The following is an 18,763-nucleotide window of genomic DNA, read 5'->3' on the forward strand; positions in this document are numbered from 1 at the left end:
ATTCTTACAGATTTCACAAACTTGAGGTACATGGTTTATAACTTTGTACTGGCTATTTCTATTCTAATAGTTACCACATTATAATGTCTGTTTATATACTTGTCTTTCCCATTAGACAGGAACTTGGCAAGAACTGTTATCTTTTGCCTTTTTATATCTCTATGACAACAAGGCCTGTTAATATAGAAACCAAATAAGAGGGACTCAGTAGCACTGGCTGCTGTGCCCAGTGGTTAGAGCGTCGGCCCATGCACCTAAGGGTCTTGGGTTCAAATCCAGGTCAAGGGCATGTACCTGGGTTGCAGGTTCCCTGCCCCAACCTGGGCCCATGTGGGAGGCAACCAATTGATGTGGCTCTCTCACATAGATGTTTCTCTCTCCCTCCTCTCTCTCTCACTCCCTCTCTCCTCTCCCTTCTACTCTCTCTAGAGTTAGCGAAAAATTATCCTCGGGTGAGGATTAACAACAACAAAAATGACTCAGTAGATGTTTATTGAATTGTGCTTATCTGATATAAAAAGTATGTAAATGTATATATTATGTAAACATACATACCCACATCTCTGTATGTGCCTGTATGTCTTTGTGGATATTGAATTTATTCTGTAATCATACACCTACTTGATTAAATCATGGCCTTTCCAAGGGGAAAATGTTAGGTTTATTACTTAATCATATATATTTATGTATTCTATATAAATACATGAGTCTGCACAATTTCTGTAAGTATATTTAACTGTAAGGACAACTTTACTTTTGACAATTAAAAATTTTTGAGCAGAAATTATTTCAGTTCAGTAGTTTTAATTTAGACAGAGTTTTGCATGTTTTAATTTAGTAACTTAGGAAACATTTATTTCCAAAAGAAAGGATTGTTTGAAGATTATTGATGACATGTTTTGGTAAGCTTTTAAAAATCATAATATTGGAGTCCACTCCGTGAGAAAAAGTTTTCAGGGTGTGTATGAACATTAGAGTAAGTTCTTACTTGAAATTTTATTTGAAGGTGTGATGTTGTAATGAGCAGGAGAACAAGCATGATACTCACCCATAAGCCATATGAAGATGGTATCACTGTTCTGGTTGAGTAAATGAAAGAAAATACTAATACTTTTCAGCAAGGATAAATAATGAGACCATAAATAGCATATCACCACAGAGCTGAGGAAAGATTTAGTCACCCTGTCCTATAATAAAATAGTTACTTTTATGCTTGGTTTAGTAAGACCTCAAAGGGCCCACTTCTTATTGATCCAATTGTTCCTGTAATAATTCTAAGCATGATAGTGGTAAAGAGGATTTTTCATTGTGTTTAAAAAGGGGGAACAAGTGAATGAAGAGGATTTTTTTTTTCTTTTTAACATTGGAAGATGATAGTCAAATGTTGTGCCTTTATTCTCCCTCCCCCCAACTGGTGGCAACTCAAATTTCTTTTACTGGGGCAGCTTATCTTAATAACTAAAAGGACCAGGAGTCTTGTGTCCAAGAGAGGTAGGGGCAGTGGCTAATTGGAGACCGTGCTTCCTGGCTAAAGGCTTGAGGCTACTTAAAAAATAACATGCTAGCCAAACAAAACACTTCAACTAGACAGATTTGGACAGGGAATGGCCTGTTTGTGATCCTTGCACTAACCAAGGAGCTGACCTTGACTGAAGTGGGAAGAGGATGTACTTGGGCATCACATAGGTTTAAGTTTGAGTACCAGCTCCAGCATTTGGGCTCGGTGACCCTGATCATGTTACACAATTGCTCAGAACTTCTGCCATCTCATAGGTATAAGATAGTAACAATATGTATTCCAAAGGGCTGCTGTGAGGAAGAGATTAAGGACGTATAGAAAAACTTTAGCTCACTGGCTGACACATAGGAAGTGCTCAATAAACTGTGGCTATTATTATAGAACTTTCCACAAAACAGGGGACAGCACTGGATGAGAAAAACCAGCAGAACTGGTGGGGGCACATCTGTGGGTCACAGTGTGTTTTCCAGGTTTGCTCTGACCAGGCTGCACTAAACTGCCAGATGTTTACAAGTTTCCCACTTAGTGAATGCATTCTAAGCACATTTCTCTCTTTCTTTTAATCCTATGTGGATTTTTTTTTTCTGAATGGAAAATTAAATTCTCATTTTTCTTTTTTTAATATATTTTTATTGATTTCAGAGAGGAAGCGAGAGGGAGAGAGAGAAACATCAATGATGAGAGAGAATCACCGACAGGCTGCCTCCTGCATGCCCCACACTGGGGATCGGCAACGCCAGCACGTGCCCTGACCAGGAATTGAACCATGACCTCCTGGTTCATAGGTCGATGCTCAACCACTGAGCAACAACGGCCGCCAAGTTTTCATTTTTCTTAAAGGAAGTGGAAAATGTCTAATCATTTCAAGAAAAAGAAAATTCACCTGTATTTCCCATCAGCCAGAGATAAGCACTGTTCACAATTCAGTGTTTTTTCTTTTCTTTTTCCAGTGCATACAAATGTGTCTGTGTACACTTACCCATCATTGAAAATGTACTGAATATATCATTTTTGTATACTACTTATTATGTTAAGTAGAAAGTTTTTTTAAGCCATGTAAAGCTGGTACTTTTTAGCCACTTTGTACCTTAAAATCTAGATTACACAATCCATTCAGTGGAATGCTGCCTGGGAAGTTGAAAGGGCTGGCTTTATAATTGTGGTCATGGTTATTTTAAAATCTTAATGTAACTTATGGGAAGAACGATGGAATTCATTTTTAGTTTTGTTAACTGTTGCCTTGTTTACCTTTCTTTCTCAAACCCCTCATTGCTTTCTCAATTTATTTTGGGAGATACATATTTGACAAAGATAAACATCATTTACGTGGATCCTTGAGGTATAGTCCATAAGTGGGGGAAGATTCACCATAAGTTTCCCTTCTGCTCATTAGAGAAGAATTCCCAGGGGCTCTGTGAGAGGCTGGAGAGCATTTACTCCTTCTAGTGCCAGAGCTAGAACTCTGGGCAGTGGGTCTAACTGTACCCTTCTCTTCAGAGTAAGTCAGTACAAGACTATCTTATTAGCAGTTAACTCTACTAATTCTGCCTCATAATTTATAGTAAAACTATACTGCTAATACATCCAAGTCTCAATGACACACTGTTAACTTAATAAATGAAAGCACTGAAGGAACCATATAATAAGGCAGCGGTTTTCAACCAGTGTGCCGAAAGAATTTTTAAGACATGCAACACCTGACTATTTAATCATGGATGCTGATCTTAGATGGTTAAATTAAGAGATGACTTCTTTTTCCTCTTTTATTATCTTCTCAATCTCTCCAGCTCCCTCACCCAAACCCCTCTCTCTCTATTTATAAATCTGTCTCTATTTTGCTTGTTAGTTCATTTTATTCATTAGATTCCACATATGAGTGAAATCATATGGTACTTGTCTTTCTCTGACTGGCTTATTTCACTTAGCATAATGCTTTCAAGGTTCATGCATGCTGTCACAAAGGGAAAAAATTCAGGTTGTAAAGGTAAAGTCATTTAGCAAACCAATGTTGAACTTCTGTTTTATAGAGGAAATATAGAAGTGGAGACAGTCTTTGTTCTCAAGTTGCTCACAGTTTAGTGGGAGAGACAGCTGATGGATAATAAGTACAATGAGTGGAGGAGGTATAGTAGGTTTTGGGGTGATTTTTTCATTTCTTATAATGTGTTAAATGCTGCTACATTATTTTTAAGGCTTTTACAAAGAAGTCTCTTAATTTTGATATTAATGCTGCCTAGCATAATACCTATGAAATAGTAGATATTCAGTGAGTGTTTCTTAATGAATGAATGAGCAGAATGACTATGAGTTGTTAATGCTTTACTAGCATGTTGTAGCTTAATAACAGTAATCCAGAATTCTATTACTTGGAAGTCTCTTTCTGCTGGCATCAGAAGTCACTTAAAATGATCGCTTCCAAACTTATTTAGTTCCTTGGTTCTGGAAATGTCTTGTTTGTTCATTGCACTTAAATATTATATTTGATAACCTGGTTTTACAAACCATAACTTTAAATTTTTTTCTTGATTCTTTAAGATTAATGACTCCTTAAGATGGACTTTTACAAAATTCCCCTGGCGATACATGTGGTAAGGGGAGCAGGTATTTTAGCAGTGATCCATGCTTAGTTTCATTCTCTCATGTGTAGTGGTTAATTCTAAGAAACCAATTCATTGTAATGTTAATTTGGCTCTCTTCCAATAGCACTTGAGATATAACAAGTATCACCAGGGTACCAAAATGGTCTTTGTAAAGGAACAAACAATGCCCAATGTTTGCAGTCCTTTGATCAAAGTGAGGAAAAACAGGGATTTCATTTCATTTATAAGATGTCAGCAATCATTGTCCCTTTCTTAGGTTTTCATCCTACTAATCTTTCCAGTAGTTGGACCAAGGGTAATTTAAGTAAGATCTACTCAACAAACATTATTCAGGAAAAATTAGACCTCACACATAATGCTTTGGAATGTTTATTATACAATGATGTTGACAGTTTTATGCCTATACAAATTTATGTGTGTTCCATTGAGTAATCCCATATTGTAGAGAAAACACACACACACACACACACACACACACACACACACTTTTACTAATAATTTTGCCGTTTTAGCAAATGAAAGTTAATTTTTAAAAAAGCAACCATGAACTTTAGGGGTATTACAAAAGAAAAGGAAGGCTAATAGAGCAACTTTATTTCATGAAAAGAAGCAGCATATATGGAAAAGGAATAGATTAAAAAGTCAGAAAGTTGAATAGAGGGTTTTTATTGGAATGAGGTTAGATTTTAAGTGCTAATACCTTGCAATTTCATATGAAACACCATAGTAAAATGATAGCAATTTTCTATCTAGTAATGGTATTCCTGAAAATGTATAAATCCCTTAATTATTTAGGATTTTGAATTTCTGTAGCTGAGTACCTTATATTATCTGCTGAGTACTTAAGATGCATGATTTTTCTGGCAGTGTTTCATTTAATGTAGGTGGTTTTTTAAAAGCTAAACTTCATAAGCTACTCATTTGGATCACTGCCATTTGTCACATGAGAAAAAGTGTAGTTTGCAAAAATGTTTCTTAGAATTATCCTGTGGAGACTCTCTTTTACTGCGTCAATCCCCCACAATGCACTTCCTGCGGTGTGGTCTCTAGCTTAGATGACAGTTTTCTTTCTCTCTTTTTTTTTAAGAGAACCAAAAAATATTTATATGAGCATTCAGGGGTTAAATTTCATTCCAGAAGATTCACAAGAAACTAAAACACATTAAAGTAAAGGAAGATAAGTTTCTAATTTTCTATTGGAAACAATATATTTTTTATTTAAAAATTATCACTTTCGTTGATATAAAAACAATGTGTACAAAGTTACTTTGGGGTTCTTCCAGTTTGTCTGTCATGGAAGTATAAATTCAGAATTTGGGAAAAAGGTTTCTCAGTTGGTAGGCACAATACTAAAGCTGTCCATGACTAAATAGTCAGGCATTATCTACAGCTGCCTGTGTACCATTAGAATTTTTAAAACATGTGATAACTGACTATTTAGTCAGGGGCAATGACCTCTTTTCTCTTGGATTGTCCAATAAAAAATAATAATAGCCAACACAACAATAGCTATCTGGTGTGAATTAATCAAATTTATACCTACTTTTTTGTCATATTGGCAAAAATATATTTTTAGTGTGCCACAGAATTTTAGTAATTATGTGTGCCATGAGATGAAAAGGTTGAAAATCACTGATCTATGGTGATCAAATTTGACATAAAAAACACCTCATCCAAAGTGATGCACTGGTCATTTAAAATGGACCTTTAATGATGTAAACTACAATGAAATGAACAAAACCACAAGGCATGAATAGAGAACCTGACACACATAGGTTAGGAGCATGGAATATATGTGTGTGAGAGCATATACATGCAAGTAAATATACACACATATATACACACAAAGGCACTTATATGTATTATTAAAGGGGGTTGAACTTTATGCTTAGTGTTTGTAAAAAAGCAGGGCCTACCCCAGGAAAAGGGAAGATGAGTACAAAAGGAACATTCCAATCAGAGCAAAGTCATGTGCAAAAGCATGGTAGAAAAAAAAAGTATGTTTGGAAAAATACAAACAATTTGGTATATCTTAAGCATAGGGTACAAGTAGGGAGAGGGAAGCTGAGTCCAGAACATAAAAGTTCTGTGCTGATTAAGGAGTTGTGACTTGATCTGCAGGTAGTGGAAACCACTGAAAGAGTTTAAGCAGTGGCATGATGAGGCCATATTTACGTTTTAAATAGATCCCTCTGGTGATGCCTTGGATGATGGATTGGAGGAAGCAAGTCTGGAGTCAGGAGACCAGTTATGGGGCCATTAACAAATCCAGAAGAAAAATGATGAGAGTCTGACCTAAGTCAGTGCCAGAGAAGATAAAGAGATGTGGTAGGGAGAAAGGGAAGGGGGGAGAGAGATGGATCTAGGTACTCTTCATGAAACAGAAGCAATGTAGTCTGATGTTGATTGAAGAAAATGAAGGCAAGGAATAGTCAAGATAACTCCTGTGGCTTGAATGAATGGGTAGGTGGTGTGGTGCCCTTCATTGATACAAAAAACATAGGAAGAAAGCCAGGTTGTGTTGATGAATGACAAGGGATATATTTTGGACAGAATGGTGCCTGGGGATTAAGGGAATCAGAAATTCTAGCTCTTTATCTTAAAACAGATGTGCCTGCTCTAGAGACTTGATCCAGGGCTTTTCTACTGTGTTCCTATATCACTGTTTCCTAACTGCCATTAAAGATAAAGTATTATATGTTTTATAGACATAGGCATGTACATCCACATTTTAATTTTCTATAATAAATAAAAATAAAAATTTTGTGGACTCTTGGACTTTATAAAGGAAGATTTAAATTATTTGAGAGCTTCAAGAGAAACAGTATAAATAACTTAATCCAACGCTTCATTTCGTAGATGAAGATCTGAAACCCAAATTGCTTTAAATGACTTGCCCAAGTTCATGGAGTAAATCAACAATAGTACCTAGATCAGAATCTAGATAACTTGACTCCTGGCTTTTTACTAGTATATACATCTGCATTTAAAAATGGAAAGAAAAAATTAAGCAGACACTTAGAAATATTTTCAAAGTTTCATGGGTGTGAGAAGGTGGGTGTAAAAGGTGCCAGGCTAGTAAAATGTGTTTTGGCACAGGAAACTCCTATTTTATTTATATGAAGAGAGAATTACTTGGATCCTGGACCAAATCAAGGATACCATATGTGACTGGCAACTTTCAGAAGCAAAATGTGGTCTTAAAAGACTTGATTGCAGGTTTTGTGCATATAGGATTTTCTGGTGTGCCCTTGGTAGCTTAGCTTCTCCATATGCCTCAATGGAGGTGTTGCTACTACTCCATTGGAGATGGTGTGATGAACACCCCCTCACACTATTAACATCTGAAGCTGAGAGCTTCTCCCTATCAAGCAGAGATAAGAATATTTACAGGAAGAAATGTAGTCAGAGGTAAACTCCATTAGAGAATTCACCAGTTCTGTTGAAAGGACCCACTTACACATTGTCTATTTTCTATAAGTCAACTCTTTGTACTTGTAGAATCTGGCACCAGGTTTAGGATGTATTTATCCCACATTTGCTAGGAGTAAATTGAACTAATGAGAGGTTAATAAGCCTGAATTGGTTTAACAGTCTGGTCCTGGTTTGTTGGCACTTTGTGGGGTGATCCATAGGAAGAATAAAATCAGGGGTGCTGAGGCTCAATGGCTGAGGAGTGGCTGGTGGGCATCAGTATTAGGAAGCAAGGATAGTGCAGGAAGCAAAGTCAACACCCCCAAAACTGATTGTGATGAATTAGTATTGTGAAAGGGGAGCTTCAAATTAGGAGCCACCAGAAGTAAAGCAAGTAGTAAGAAGAAGCAAGGAACTGGGAAAGAAGTGTGGGGTGGGCCAACAGTACTAGCAGCCATTGTTGTTGGCCCCGCGTGCTGGTAAATCAGTTCCGCACACACTGAGTGGCCACAGCCCGACATCTGACATTAATTAGTTTCTTCACCTTGCTTTCTATAACATACTCCCTGAACCTCGGTCATCCTGTCTATAAAACGAGATCCTTGGAGCTCATAATATTTAATGTCTCTTCCAGCTCACTTATTCTAACGGTTCTTTCTCCTATAAATAGTAAGTGTTCCTTCAGATACCAAAATGAGAAATGGGATTCATGTCACACATATCAGTACAGAAACTATTTCAAAGGTCAGCTAAATAGATCTGTTGTCTAAGGAGATGGTTATACTTCCTTTGGTACAAGAAGCAGTATACTGGGGGAATCTAATAATAGAAATTCCTGCAAATAATATATTTGGCTTCAGTCATTTTTTTTATAAAACCATAAACCTCGTTTTTCAATATTGCCACTGATTTATGAAACAATGATAAGGCATTTTTTGCATTGTTTTACCTTTTTATTGCTTTCCCATATTTACCCTTTTACTTTATTTCATGGCTGTTTTGCCATAACTGAGTAATACCATATGCACCAACATTCATTGAGAGTCCACTTAATCTACAACATATTTTAAGTGAACAATGCCTTTGTCAATTTTTATAGGGCTTAAAATGTTCTTTTAATAAGAATTACATGGAGAAATTCTATTCTTTGTGCTTTAAGATATGCTCTCATTTAAGAGATCCCTTGAAGTGATCTCTTGAAGTGAAGTGATAGAGGATGCATTTCACATGAAAAGACATGTCATAATATCACACAGATTTTGGATCTCATGAACATGAAGCAGCAAAATTTTGAGGGCCCAGTAAGAGTTCTTCTAAAACCTTCTTATAAAAGAAAATGGTAGCATTCATTCTCTATTAGATGGTAGGTAAAAGACATGGGCAAGCAATGTATGAATGAGCTACAAATGGGTGATAATCTTGATGTCTTAAAATATTATTTTCTAATTAATAATACTATTTGTAATATAGTTGACTATATATTTTCTTTCACATCACCTGTACCATTTCCCAAGATAGTGTAGCTATCAATCAGAATATATGATTAACACATTAAGCGCTCAGCCTGTTTTGTCTACCTGATGGAAAGTATAGTGTCAGTCACCAGTGACTGGGCGCTTAACGTGTTAAATAAAAAACTGAGAAATTATATCTTTGAACAAGTTTTATCACATCAGTCCTGTATTTTATGTATTCCCTGCATGAATATTGTGTTACCAGAGTTTGTCTGTGATGTTGGTGGTAGTGTGCTTGTACATGATGGGTGACTATACTTTAAAATGGAGTACAGCCTGTGAGGCCATCTAGCTACTGGTACCTTCAAAGCAACATACCAGCTCTTCCACAGACTCACTGTGTCATCATAGACAATTTATTTAACTTCCTTTAGCCTGTTTTCTTATCAGTGAAACGAGGAAAATGAATACAGTGCCTAGATTGTTATACGGAGTCAATGAGCTACATGTGCAGAACCAGGCTAGGTTGTTGTTATTCCTTTGTTATATTTTACAATGGTTTATAGAAATAGAATGGGCAGAAGTAAACAAACATGTTATAAACTACATACTAAGAAAAAAGGTAGGAACTGATGGAAGGACCATTGTATTAAAAATGCTGGCAAAGTAAATTTCATATACCTGGTCCTAGAGCCTCTCACCTCACCTCAAATTAACTTAGCCTCCTACATGGTCAAGTAGAGTGAAGTAATCATCCTGTAATGATGCATGTTTTCTCAAAGGAATAAGTAAATGAATTCTCAATGAGCTAGCTAAAATATGAAATTAACCAATCAATCAGTCAATCAACCAGCCAACCAATCCATCGACAGAGCATTTCCCATAGTTCTGGGGTTAGTGGAACATCAGACGATGGATTTGAGTCCTTTCTTTCACCTCTATCAATTCACCTAAGGTCTCTAAGCATCCATTTCTTAAACCATGAAATGGTGTCAATACTCTCCCCATAGGGTTGGTGTAAGAATTAAGTTAATGTGAATGAAAGCTCTTTGTAAATACTTAATCACTTTAGGAATGTAACCTTATTTCCTTACTTTAAAAAAATCATCATTTAGTGTTCATTATCTCATTTCAAATTGCATCCTGCATACTATTGAAAAGTATTTTGGGCAATACTTATAAAACTCTGGAGTTAAACACTGAGAGTGGCCGTACAGTCAAATAATTATATGATTCAGATTGGGATTTTCCTACTTTATGACCCATCAACTCTTGTGCTCAGCAACCTCTAAGCTTAAAATGCACATCCTACATATTTTTAAAATATTGAACCTTGACGTAGCCATCATATTCTGCAAACATTTTAAAAACCAGTAGGTAATACATGAAGACAAGCACATTTGTTGCAAAACCTTCCTGAACCCAGCCGATATGGCACATCAAGATGGATTTCATAGTTATACATCTACAGAGGAATGTTTAGAGATAAGATGAAAGTGGTCCCTCTTATTAATCACACATTGTATATTTGACTTCTGTCTCTCTCCTCAGTCTTTAAATCAACTACATCTGGGTTTTGCTACTTAAGAGTGCCATTACCTTACACATTAAAAGGCAGTTACTCCTAAAGAAAGCAGCTCCATTTGATTAAACAATGATTAACTAGAGTTATATTCATGTTACTCATCATGGCAGCCCAAATGATAATTTTAGTGTAGGTTGGAGATCTACTTTATTTCTACAACAGAGCCAGCAGAATTGGGAGATTTTTTTGTGATGAATGCAGACATAAAGCAGTCATTTGGCTTTGCTGGTATTAACTTTTACAGTTTAGGAAAGCACAATAATACTAGATAGATAGATAGATAGATAGATAGATAGATAGATAGATAGATAGATCGATCAGTCTATCATAGGTAGGATCGACCTATGCTGGAGGTGTCCTCCTCTATGGAGTCTGGGAAACATGATTATTATTGCACCCAAAGTAAGTCAAGCTCTGAAACTGATGCCCACTAACCAACTGCATTAAAAATTGATGTGTAATTATCAAGCAGATTGTATCAGAGCTCACTGATTAATGACTTCTTTCTCAGGAGAGAAATCTACATGGGAAACGAAGTTATTATTTAACATGTATTCATAAGCAGGGAATCTGACATATCAGAAAAAAATGGATGCTATAAATTACTGACACTCAAGGAAATGTTACGAACAATGTTAAGAAGCTTGCACCAGAATATAAATTAAAGTGTTAGAGCATCTCTTTCTTCACTGAGAAAGTCTTGCTCCACTATCTATATACACATACTTATATTGTATAAGTGAACTTAGTGGCACTAATTTGCATTCTGACACAAGTTCTTTATCTCATGGCAGACTATTCACAAATAGTTCTCACACAGGCAGTTATTCTTTGGACCACACCTTGAGAATCACTGCTCTTTGCCTGAAACAGAATCACAGTTGGAAGCATTTGAAAACATATAGTTTCCTAGTAACATACCCTTGAAAATTCTGTTTCAGAGTTCTGATGTGTTGTACCTTTACCTGCATTTTTAAAACACTCTCCATATATTTTTTTGATGAACATACAAGGTTTAGGAGCTACATAATAAAATATGTAGAAAAATTAAGCAGTGCCAAGCTGAATAGGTTAAAGGGTAAGAACATGGGTTGGCACTGGCAGTTGAATTCTTGTTTCATCTTGAGCAAGTTGTGAATTTTCTAAGCTTCAATAATCTCACCTATAATGAGTCTATGCTGTTATTAAAAAAAAGACCACTTAGCTCAGTGCCTGCCACAGAGTAGACAATTGATAAGTATTAGCTATAAATGATAGTTATCTCCTTGATGGAGATTTACCTGCCCTATTTGAGAATATACATGTTCATATACAGTCCCAAATTCCCTGGGCAAGCAAAGAACATGCTGCTAATGTTTGCCTGTCTGAAGCTTCCTTTACTAAAAGCTATCAAAAGTATTTATTAAGACTCTTTTGGTTGTGTTAGAAATCTAAATTAATGACTGGAGGGGAAAAAAAAGTGGACTGCTCAAGGGGAGATTATTAGATCATACAGTTTACAAATGAATGCCCAAGGGTGGATCTGGCTAAAAACATGACTGGATCAAGGTGCTCTAAAGATATACTTCTAGCCCTGGCCAGGTGGCTCAGTTGGTTAAAGCATTATCACAAACACAAAAAGATTGTTGGTTTGATTCCTGGTCAGTCAGGTCACATACCTAGGTTGTGGGATCCCAAGTCAGGAGCATAAGGGAGGCAACCAATTGATGTTACTCTCTCACATTGATCTCTCTCTCTCTCTCTCTCTCTCTCTCTCTCTCTCTTTCACGCGCTCTCTCTTCCTTCCTCTCTCTCTGTCTCTCTCTCTCTCCCCCCCCCCTCCCCTCTCTCTAAAATCAATAAAAACATATCCTCAGGTGAGGATTAAAAAATATTTTTTAAAAAATATATCTTTCTGTCTATATTACCTATCAGTCTGTCTGTCTGTCTTTCTGAGTTGGCCTTATTCTTAGGCTTGCTCTGGTTTTGTGATTGAAGTCTCAGGCATATATGTTACCAGCTTACTAAGCATAGAGGTAAAAAATTTGTTTTGTGAAATAGTTGGACAAAATTGCAGAACTCAGACTTAGTGGCCTTGTTTAGAATCTTTTTCTATTCATGAACTATTCACTTTCTCTAAGTAAGAGCAGAACATTCTGGTTTTCAGGCTCAAACATGTACCTACTCCCGAATCTAGGGGGATACAATTCCACCTGAAGCGTTTGTTGTGAAGGTGGAAAAGATCATTTCCCAAAAGAAATTTAAGGAATGTAATTAGGAAAAGGGGAAACATGCAATGCAGCATTCAAAACATCAGATGGCTGATACTCTGATCTACCCTCCTTAACTCTACCCTTCCATTGTTTAAATGTGTTAGTTCAAGTGGAATAAAGCCAAGATTTGGCTTAGAGACCTTACCTCTTGTTAAGATGATTTCCAGATATTTACTTTAATCTATTTTTTATTTGTTTTATAAAGCTTTTTGTAGGTTGAATTCTCCCCCCCCCCCCCACCCCCTCCACTTCTAATTTGGGAATAAAAGATGAAGGGAAATTACCTTATATTGACCAAGAAAAAAGGAATTGATTAAAAGCAATATGAGTTTGGTCCTAACTTTTCATTTTCTTTAGCTTGAGGCAGATTCATTCATATTTAATAAAGAGAAATAAGCAAGAGATGGTGTTAGAAAGTAAACTGCCAAAGTTTCACAAAGGGGAATTTAGTTTTATACTGTATTTAATACAGGACAGTAATGTCACTGTGGATTATAAAATAGCGGATGCATTATGGATCACTAAGTCAGTAAAAGTCACGTAGCTGTTAATGATTTGGAACCCAGCTTGTGAAGCACGACTTGGCAGAGCTATCAAGTGGTTAAAAGTGTTGGTATGAAAGTTAAGGACTTCAGCACTCAAATCCAAGTCTGGCTGTTTTTGTGGTGTGTGGCCTTGGACCTGACTTCTCTGGGATGCAGTTTCCCCATATGTGTAATTGGGTAATAAAATGTAGTCACCACACAGTGGTGGGGGAGAATTAAGTGCTCTGACAGGGAGGTACAGGCTTCTTCTGTATTTCTGAGTAGTGCATATGCTTAGCTGTATTCTCCCAGATGCCTACCAGACTCCCACATAGTAAGTCACATAGTAATTCTTCTTGGCCCCCATGGTATACCATTTATTTTATAACTATAGTATTCTTCAAAGATGGCATCATAAATAGGACTAAATATAATCCAAAGCGAGAATGCCAAATGAAGCTTTATTGGCTATTTCAGGGCCTTTTTTAATTTTAGCTTACAAAGGCGCAATGAGAATAGTTTTACCTAGCTCTGAGGTTCTGCAGCTCATTACATATTTGGCTGCCTATACTTTAATATTTTTTTAAAGCTTGTGTTTGGAGCATCTGTCATTCCATTCCCATAACTCAGCACCATCTTTATTTTTCATTATAGAAATGGAAGGAGGAGGCTAAATTTTTCTTAGATGAGTGGTCAATGTGGTGTAATGGAAAGACCAGGGAACCAAGACTCTGACTTAAGTTGTCTAATGCTAAACCTGCTGCATTCTTGTTGAGTGACCTTGGGCTCAAGTCACATTCTCTTATTCTGTTTTCTCGGCTATAAAATAAAAAGAACAACAAGGCCATCTGTGCCTAACTCTCACATCTTTGCTCTGAGGGTTAAAGGAGATGATGTCGAAAGTAAGAAAGCACTATTCAAGTGCAAATGTTCGTTATGCTTGTGATGATTCCATACATGTATCAGTCTATTAGCAGTTTGTTAACAACTGGATTCCTGTGTGCTCTGCTCCAGTTCCCCAACTCCCAGAGATGCAGAGGAGCCCTGCCAGATGGCTAATTTGCCAGCTGTGTCTCGTTTTGTCATTGTAAATATTACATGCTCCGACTGAGAGGCTTTGCTTATAATGTAGTATATTTTGTCCTTTATCTCTTGCAGATTGAGAATTACGTGGTGGAAAATATGAAGTCGGAAATGGCCCAGATACAGCAGAATGCAGTTCAGAACCACACGGCCACCATGCTTGAGATAGGAACCAGCCTCCTCTCGCAGACCGCAGAGCAGACCAGAAAGCTGACAGATGTGGAGACGCAGGTACGACCCCTAGGCCAGTCCACAAACTCTTAACCGGGAAGATTTTTTTTTTTTTCCATTAGCTTACTCCATAAACACAGAGCTCATTTCACACTGGGACTGGGGAAACATATACATTTTTGTTGGTTTGGTAATAACAACAAGGACTGCCTGACATGCTATGCATGTTTCTTTTGATTAGATGAGGGTTGGTATATTTAGCTTTGTATGTGTTTGTAAAAACAGGACTGGCAGAGGACTTAATCAGCATTTCCATTCAAATAAACACTGCAGCTACCAACTGTGTTAGGATATGTGTCAAACAAAATAACCATTTGGGTCCAATTGGTACCTTTTATGTACATTCTTTATCTGCCTTGCTTTGTCCAGTAGTTCTTAGCCATAGTGGCACCTGCAGAGGTTTTGTAGCACAGTGGATTGGAAGGAAAACCCCAAATGAACTAATCAGGAATGTGTAGTGTTTTTTATTATCATTCATAATGATTTCATAATGAGGAATCCATTAAAACTCTTTCTCCATATGTACACATATACATGAACATACATATGTATGTATATATTATCCTACCATGGGCAATGACATACTTATTAAGGTACAATCATACATATCTATTGTACAAATCAATAAAATATCCTTTAATCATCACTGTCACAAACCTATTTTTACAGTTTAGTGAAAATGTCATTTTTAATGACTCAATTATGATCTCTTTATCTGCTTAGTACCATGAAAATAGCTATTTCAGCTACCATTCTGAAAACCAATATAGTTAATTTCTGGAATCAAAGCTGAGATAATACTGTTAAAAGGTAAACTGAGACACATTAAAATTGTCAAGAGTTTATGTGAGCAAACATTGGTTAGGATTGGGCAGTGCCTACCAGGGAACTAAGGGAAAAGTTTTAATAGAGAAGATGCGGAAGTAATTTGATTGGTTGTAGCTTAAGTAGTTGCCTTATTTGGGAAATCCTTGCTGGCTCTTTGTGATTGGTTGTTCCTAAGTTTCATTTTCTTGGATTCAAGTGCATTGATTCTGGCTTAGGTTTTGGTTTGCTTATGTAGGTTTCAGAGCATTACAGCCACCTCAGCCTAACTGCCTCCTTGTTTAATTATTTTAGCAATATAAGTTTAAAAGTAAGATGCAACCTTATTTCTATTTTATTTCATTTGTGTTATTGGCATTACATTGCTGATATTTAAAGAGAAATGATAATAATAATCTATATGGATAGAGCATTTTATGTTATGCAAACCAATTTCCCATGTACAAATTACGTTTTATTTTTATCCTCACTCTATTCTTTTATAGTGAGCACTTATAAACCAGTAAAGCCTTTTTGTGCTATCTAGGTGTGTTCCTGGTTTTGGCTCCCATATTCATCCTATATTGTTTCATGGTTGGTGAGTGCTGCTTTCCCTAAACTGACTGGTCCTCAGTTATTTCAGGAGCTCATGCCAATGGTTTTGCAATCTATTTTAGTGCCCTAGCTTTCACGGGATGATGTTCTAGAGATAAGTAACATTGCTTCCCAGTCCTCTGCTCACCTTCTGGGCTTGACCTTAGCAAAAGGTGTTAAAGCCATGGTTTTACCGCAATGGCATTTAAAAATACTCTTGTGCTCAATACTCTAAGCATCAAGATCAGAAAGGAGACAGATAATGAGCACATTTAAGTAACGCTGCTGGCCTTGGTGGTGAGAATTGGGAACCAACCCCAGCCCGTTTCTTCCTCTGTATTCCAGCTTGCAGTGTTTTTCTCACTCTGTTATCAGTTTGTACCAACATCTCCTCTCCTTCCAGTTCCTCTTTCCAAGTGTGCAATAGGAAGGTGTTCCTTTCAAACATTATTCATGACCTTCCTGTAGTGAGAGTCTATTTCTGACTTCTTCCTCAGGCCAGTGTTGATTAGAGGGACAATAATAGATAAACTACATTAAAATTCACCTCTGATAACCTGCGCTGAACTCTGTTCTAAGAAACTTTAAATATATATTACCTATTTAATATATATATTTTTTAATTCTGTGAGGTAGGTACTATTACTATCTCTTGTTTAAAGATGTAGAAACTGGGCCCAGCCAGCATGACTCAGTGGTTGAGTATAGACCTATGGAACCAGGAGGTCAGGGTTCGATTCCCAGTCAGGGGACATGCTCAATCCTCAGTAAGGGGCATGAAGGAGACAGCCAATCAATGATTATCTCTCATCATTGATATTTCTATCTCTCTCCTCCTCTCTCTTCCTCTCTAAAATCAATAAATGCATATATTTTTAAAAAGATATAGAAACTGAAACCCAAGGAGGTGAACCAACTTGACCCAGATGAAAAAAGTGGTAAATGTCAGAGCGAATATTTGAACCCAGGGAGTTCAGCATCAGAGTCTAGATTCCTTTCCCTCGCTAAGGTGGTGGCACTAAATGGCTTTAAGCAGAGAGTTAGATGGGAATCAGATAAAGCAAAGGTAAAGTAAACCTAATAGTAGCCACTAAGTGTTTGCCATAAGTGACACAGATGCTGCTGCTGCTTCTCTGCTGCTGCTGATGGCTCCCCTGTTATTGCCGTGTTGCCTGTGACTGCACATCCTCTCACTCAATCCCACGGCCAGTGCTGTCCTTGCTGGCTGTGTAACTATAGGGAAGTTCCTTAGATATGGAGCCTGAGTTTCCTCCAATTTCCAATGAATTGTATGGGACCCATAGTGTTAGAAATGGAATTTAATCAAATTTACAAAGATATATTTTAAGTACTTCCTTGATGCAAGATATTTTAATAGGTGTTTTGTAGAAGCAGTTCTTATCCTCAGTGAGTTTAACTGAGTTAATATAGCAAGCGTTTCTAAGCCATTTCTTTCCTAACTTATCCTTGAATGAATTAGCTACAGAGTCTTTCCTTGCAGTCAAAAAAATACACCTTTCTACTATGGGGAGTGTAACTGACCAGTGGTTCTAGGGGCTGTGCTCTGAAATCCATCACTGTGTGGGTGCAGAGGCCACAATTTCCAGCGGCCACTTCCAGCCAGTGATACGTGGCAGCAACACTTGGTCAGACCTGCTCCTGGGAGCTGGGAGACTCCACTGACACGACCTTGACAAAAGGCTCTCCATCAGCCTTGTTAAACTTTCCCACAACTGTCCTGCAGACTAAGATTTCCACGCAGTCTCCCTTCCTTCTCCCTCCTCTTCACTGTGCCTAGACCTGCATCCTAGGCAGAAGGTCCTCCTACAACTCTCACATCTTCTCAATTTTCCCTTACAGACATTTCTCCTAATAGATTTCCTGCATGTCTAATCTCATTTTATCATTTGCTCCTCAGAATTCATGAACTCTCACACCTGTTGTTCGGACTTCAATTGTACAATTACAAATTTAAGACAGTTCAGGAATAGTTTCATCGATAAGAATGAATCTCTAGTCAGAAATAGATTTGTAAGGTCAGCTTTAAAAATTGAACCACTGGATCTTTTTAATTTGATGAGAGACTAGTCAAATAAACATTTAGCCTTGGCCTAACTGAAATGGCAGTAGAATAAATTTGCCAATGATGCCCTAACCGGTTTGGCTCAGTGGATAGAGCGTCAGCCTGCGAATTCAAGGGTCCCAGGTTCGATTCTGGTCAAGGGCATGTACCTTGGTTGCTGGCACATACCCTGTAGGGGGTGTGCAGGAGGCAGCTGATAGATGTTTCTCTCTCATCGATGTTTCTAACTCTCTATCCCTCTCCCTTCCTCTCTGTAAAAAATCAATAAAATATATTTTTTAAAAAATTTGCCAATGGTTGGTCATTCAAGGAAAATATCCTGGTAATCAATTTTCTCACAAGGTCTGGGAAAAGAGAGGGCTCAGTAAACTATGATCCCAAGGTCAAATTCGAACTGCCATCTCTTTTTTAAAATAAAGTTTTGTTGAACACAGCTACACTCATTCATTTATATGTTGTGTATGGCTGCTTTCTCAACACAACTGCAGAGTTGTGTAGTGGTAGCAGAAACCATCTGGCCCTCCATGTTGAAGGTATTTACTGTCTGGCCCTTGACAGAAAAAGCTGGCCAAGCCCTGCACTAACATACAAACTCCTAGAGATCATGGATTTTGTCTGTC

At 37.3% G+C, this 18,763-nt stretch overlaps 1 protein-coding gene across 5 annotated transcripts in view; it reads left to right on the forward strand.

Annotated features, from left to right (window-relative positions):
• The window catches only part of ANGPT1 (angiopoietin 1), a 278,415-nt gene that overhangs the window by 130,433 nt on the left and 129,219 nt on the right, over nt 1–18,763 (forward strand). For all 5 annotated transcript variants that reach the window (XM_070392098.1, XM_070392096.1, XM_070392097.1 and 2 more), the window contains exon 2: nt 14,507–14,662. In XM_070392098.1, the coding sequence (XP_070248199.1) occupies nt 14,507–14,662 (156 nt within the window). The remainder of the gene's footprint in view (nt 1–14,506; nt 14,663–18,763) is intronic.

The sequence above is a fragment of the Myotis yumanensis genome, unplaced genomic scaffold (genome assembly GCF_028538775.1).
Source record: "Myotis yumanensis isolate MYYU_CA2020_CCGP unplaced genomic scaffold, mMyoYum1.0.hap1 SCAF_15, whole genome shotgun sequence".
NCBI classification, from domain to species: Eukaryota; Metazoa; Chordata; class Mammalia; order Chiroptera; family Vespertilionidae; genus Myotis; species Myotis yumanensis.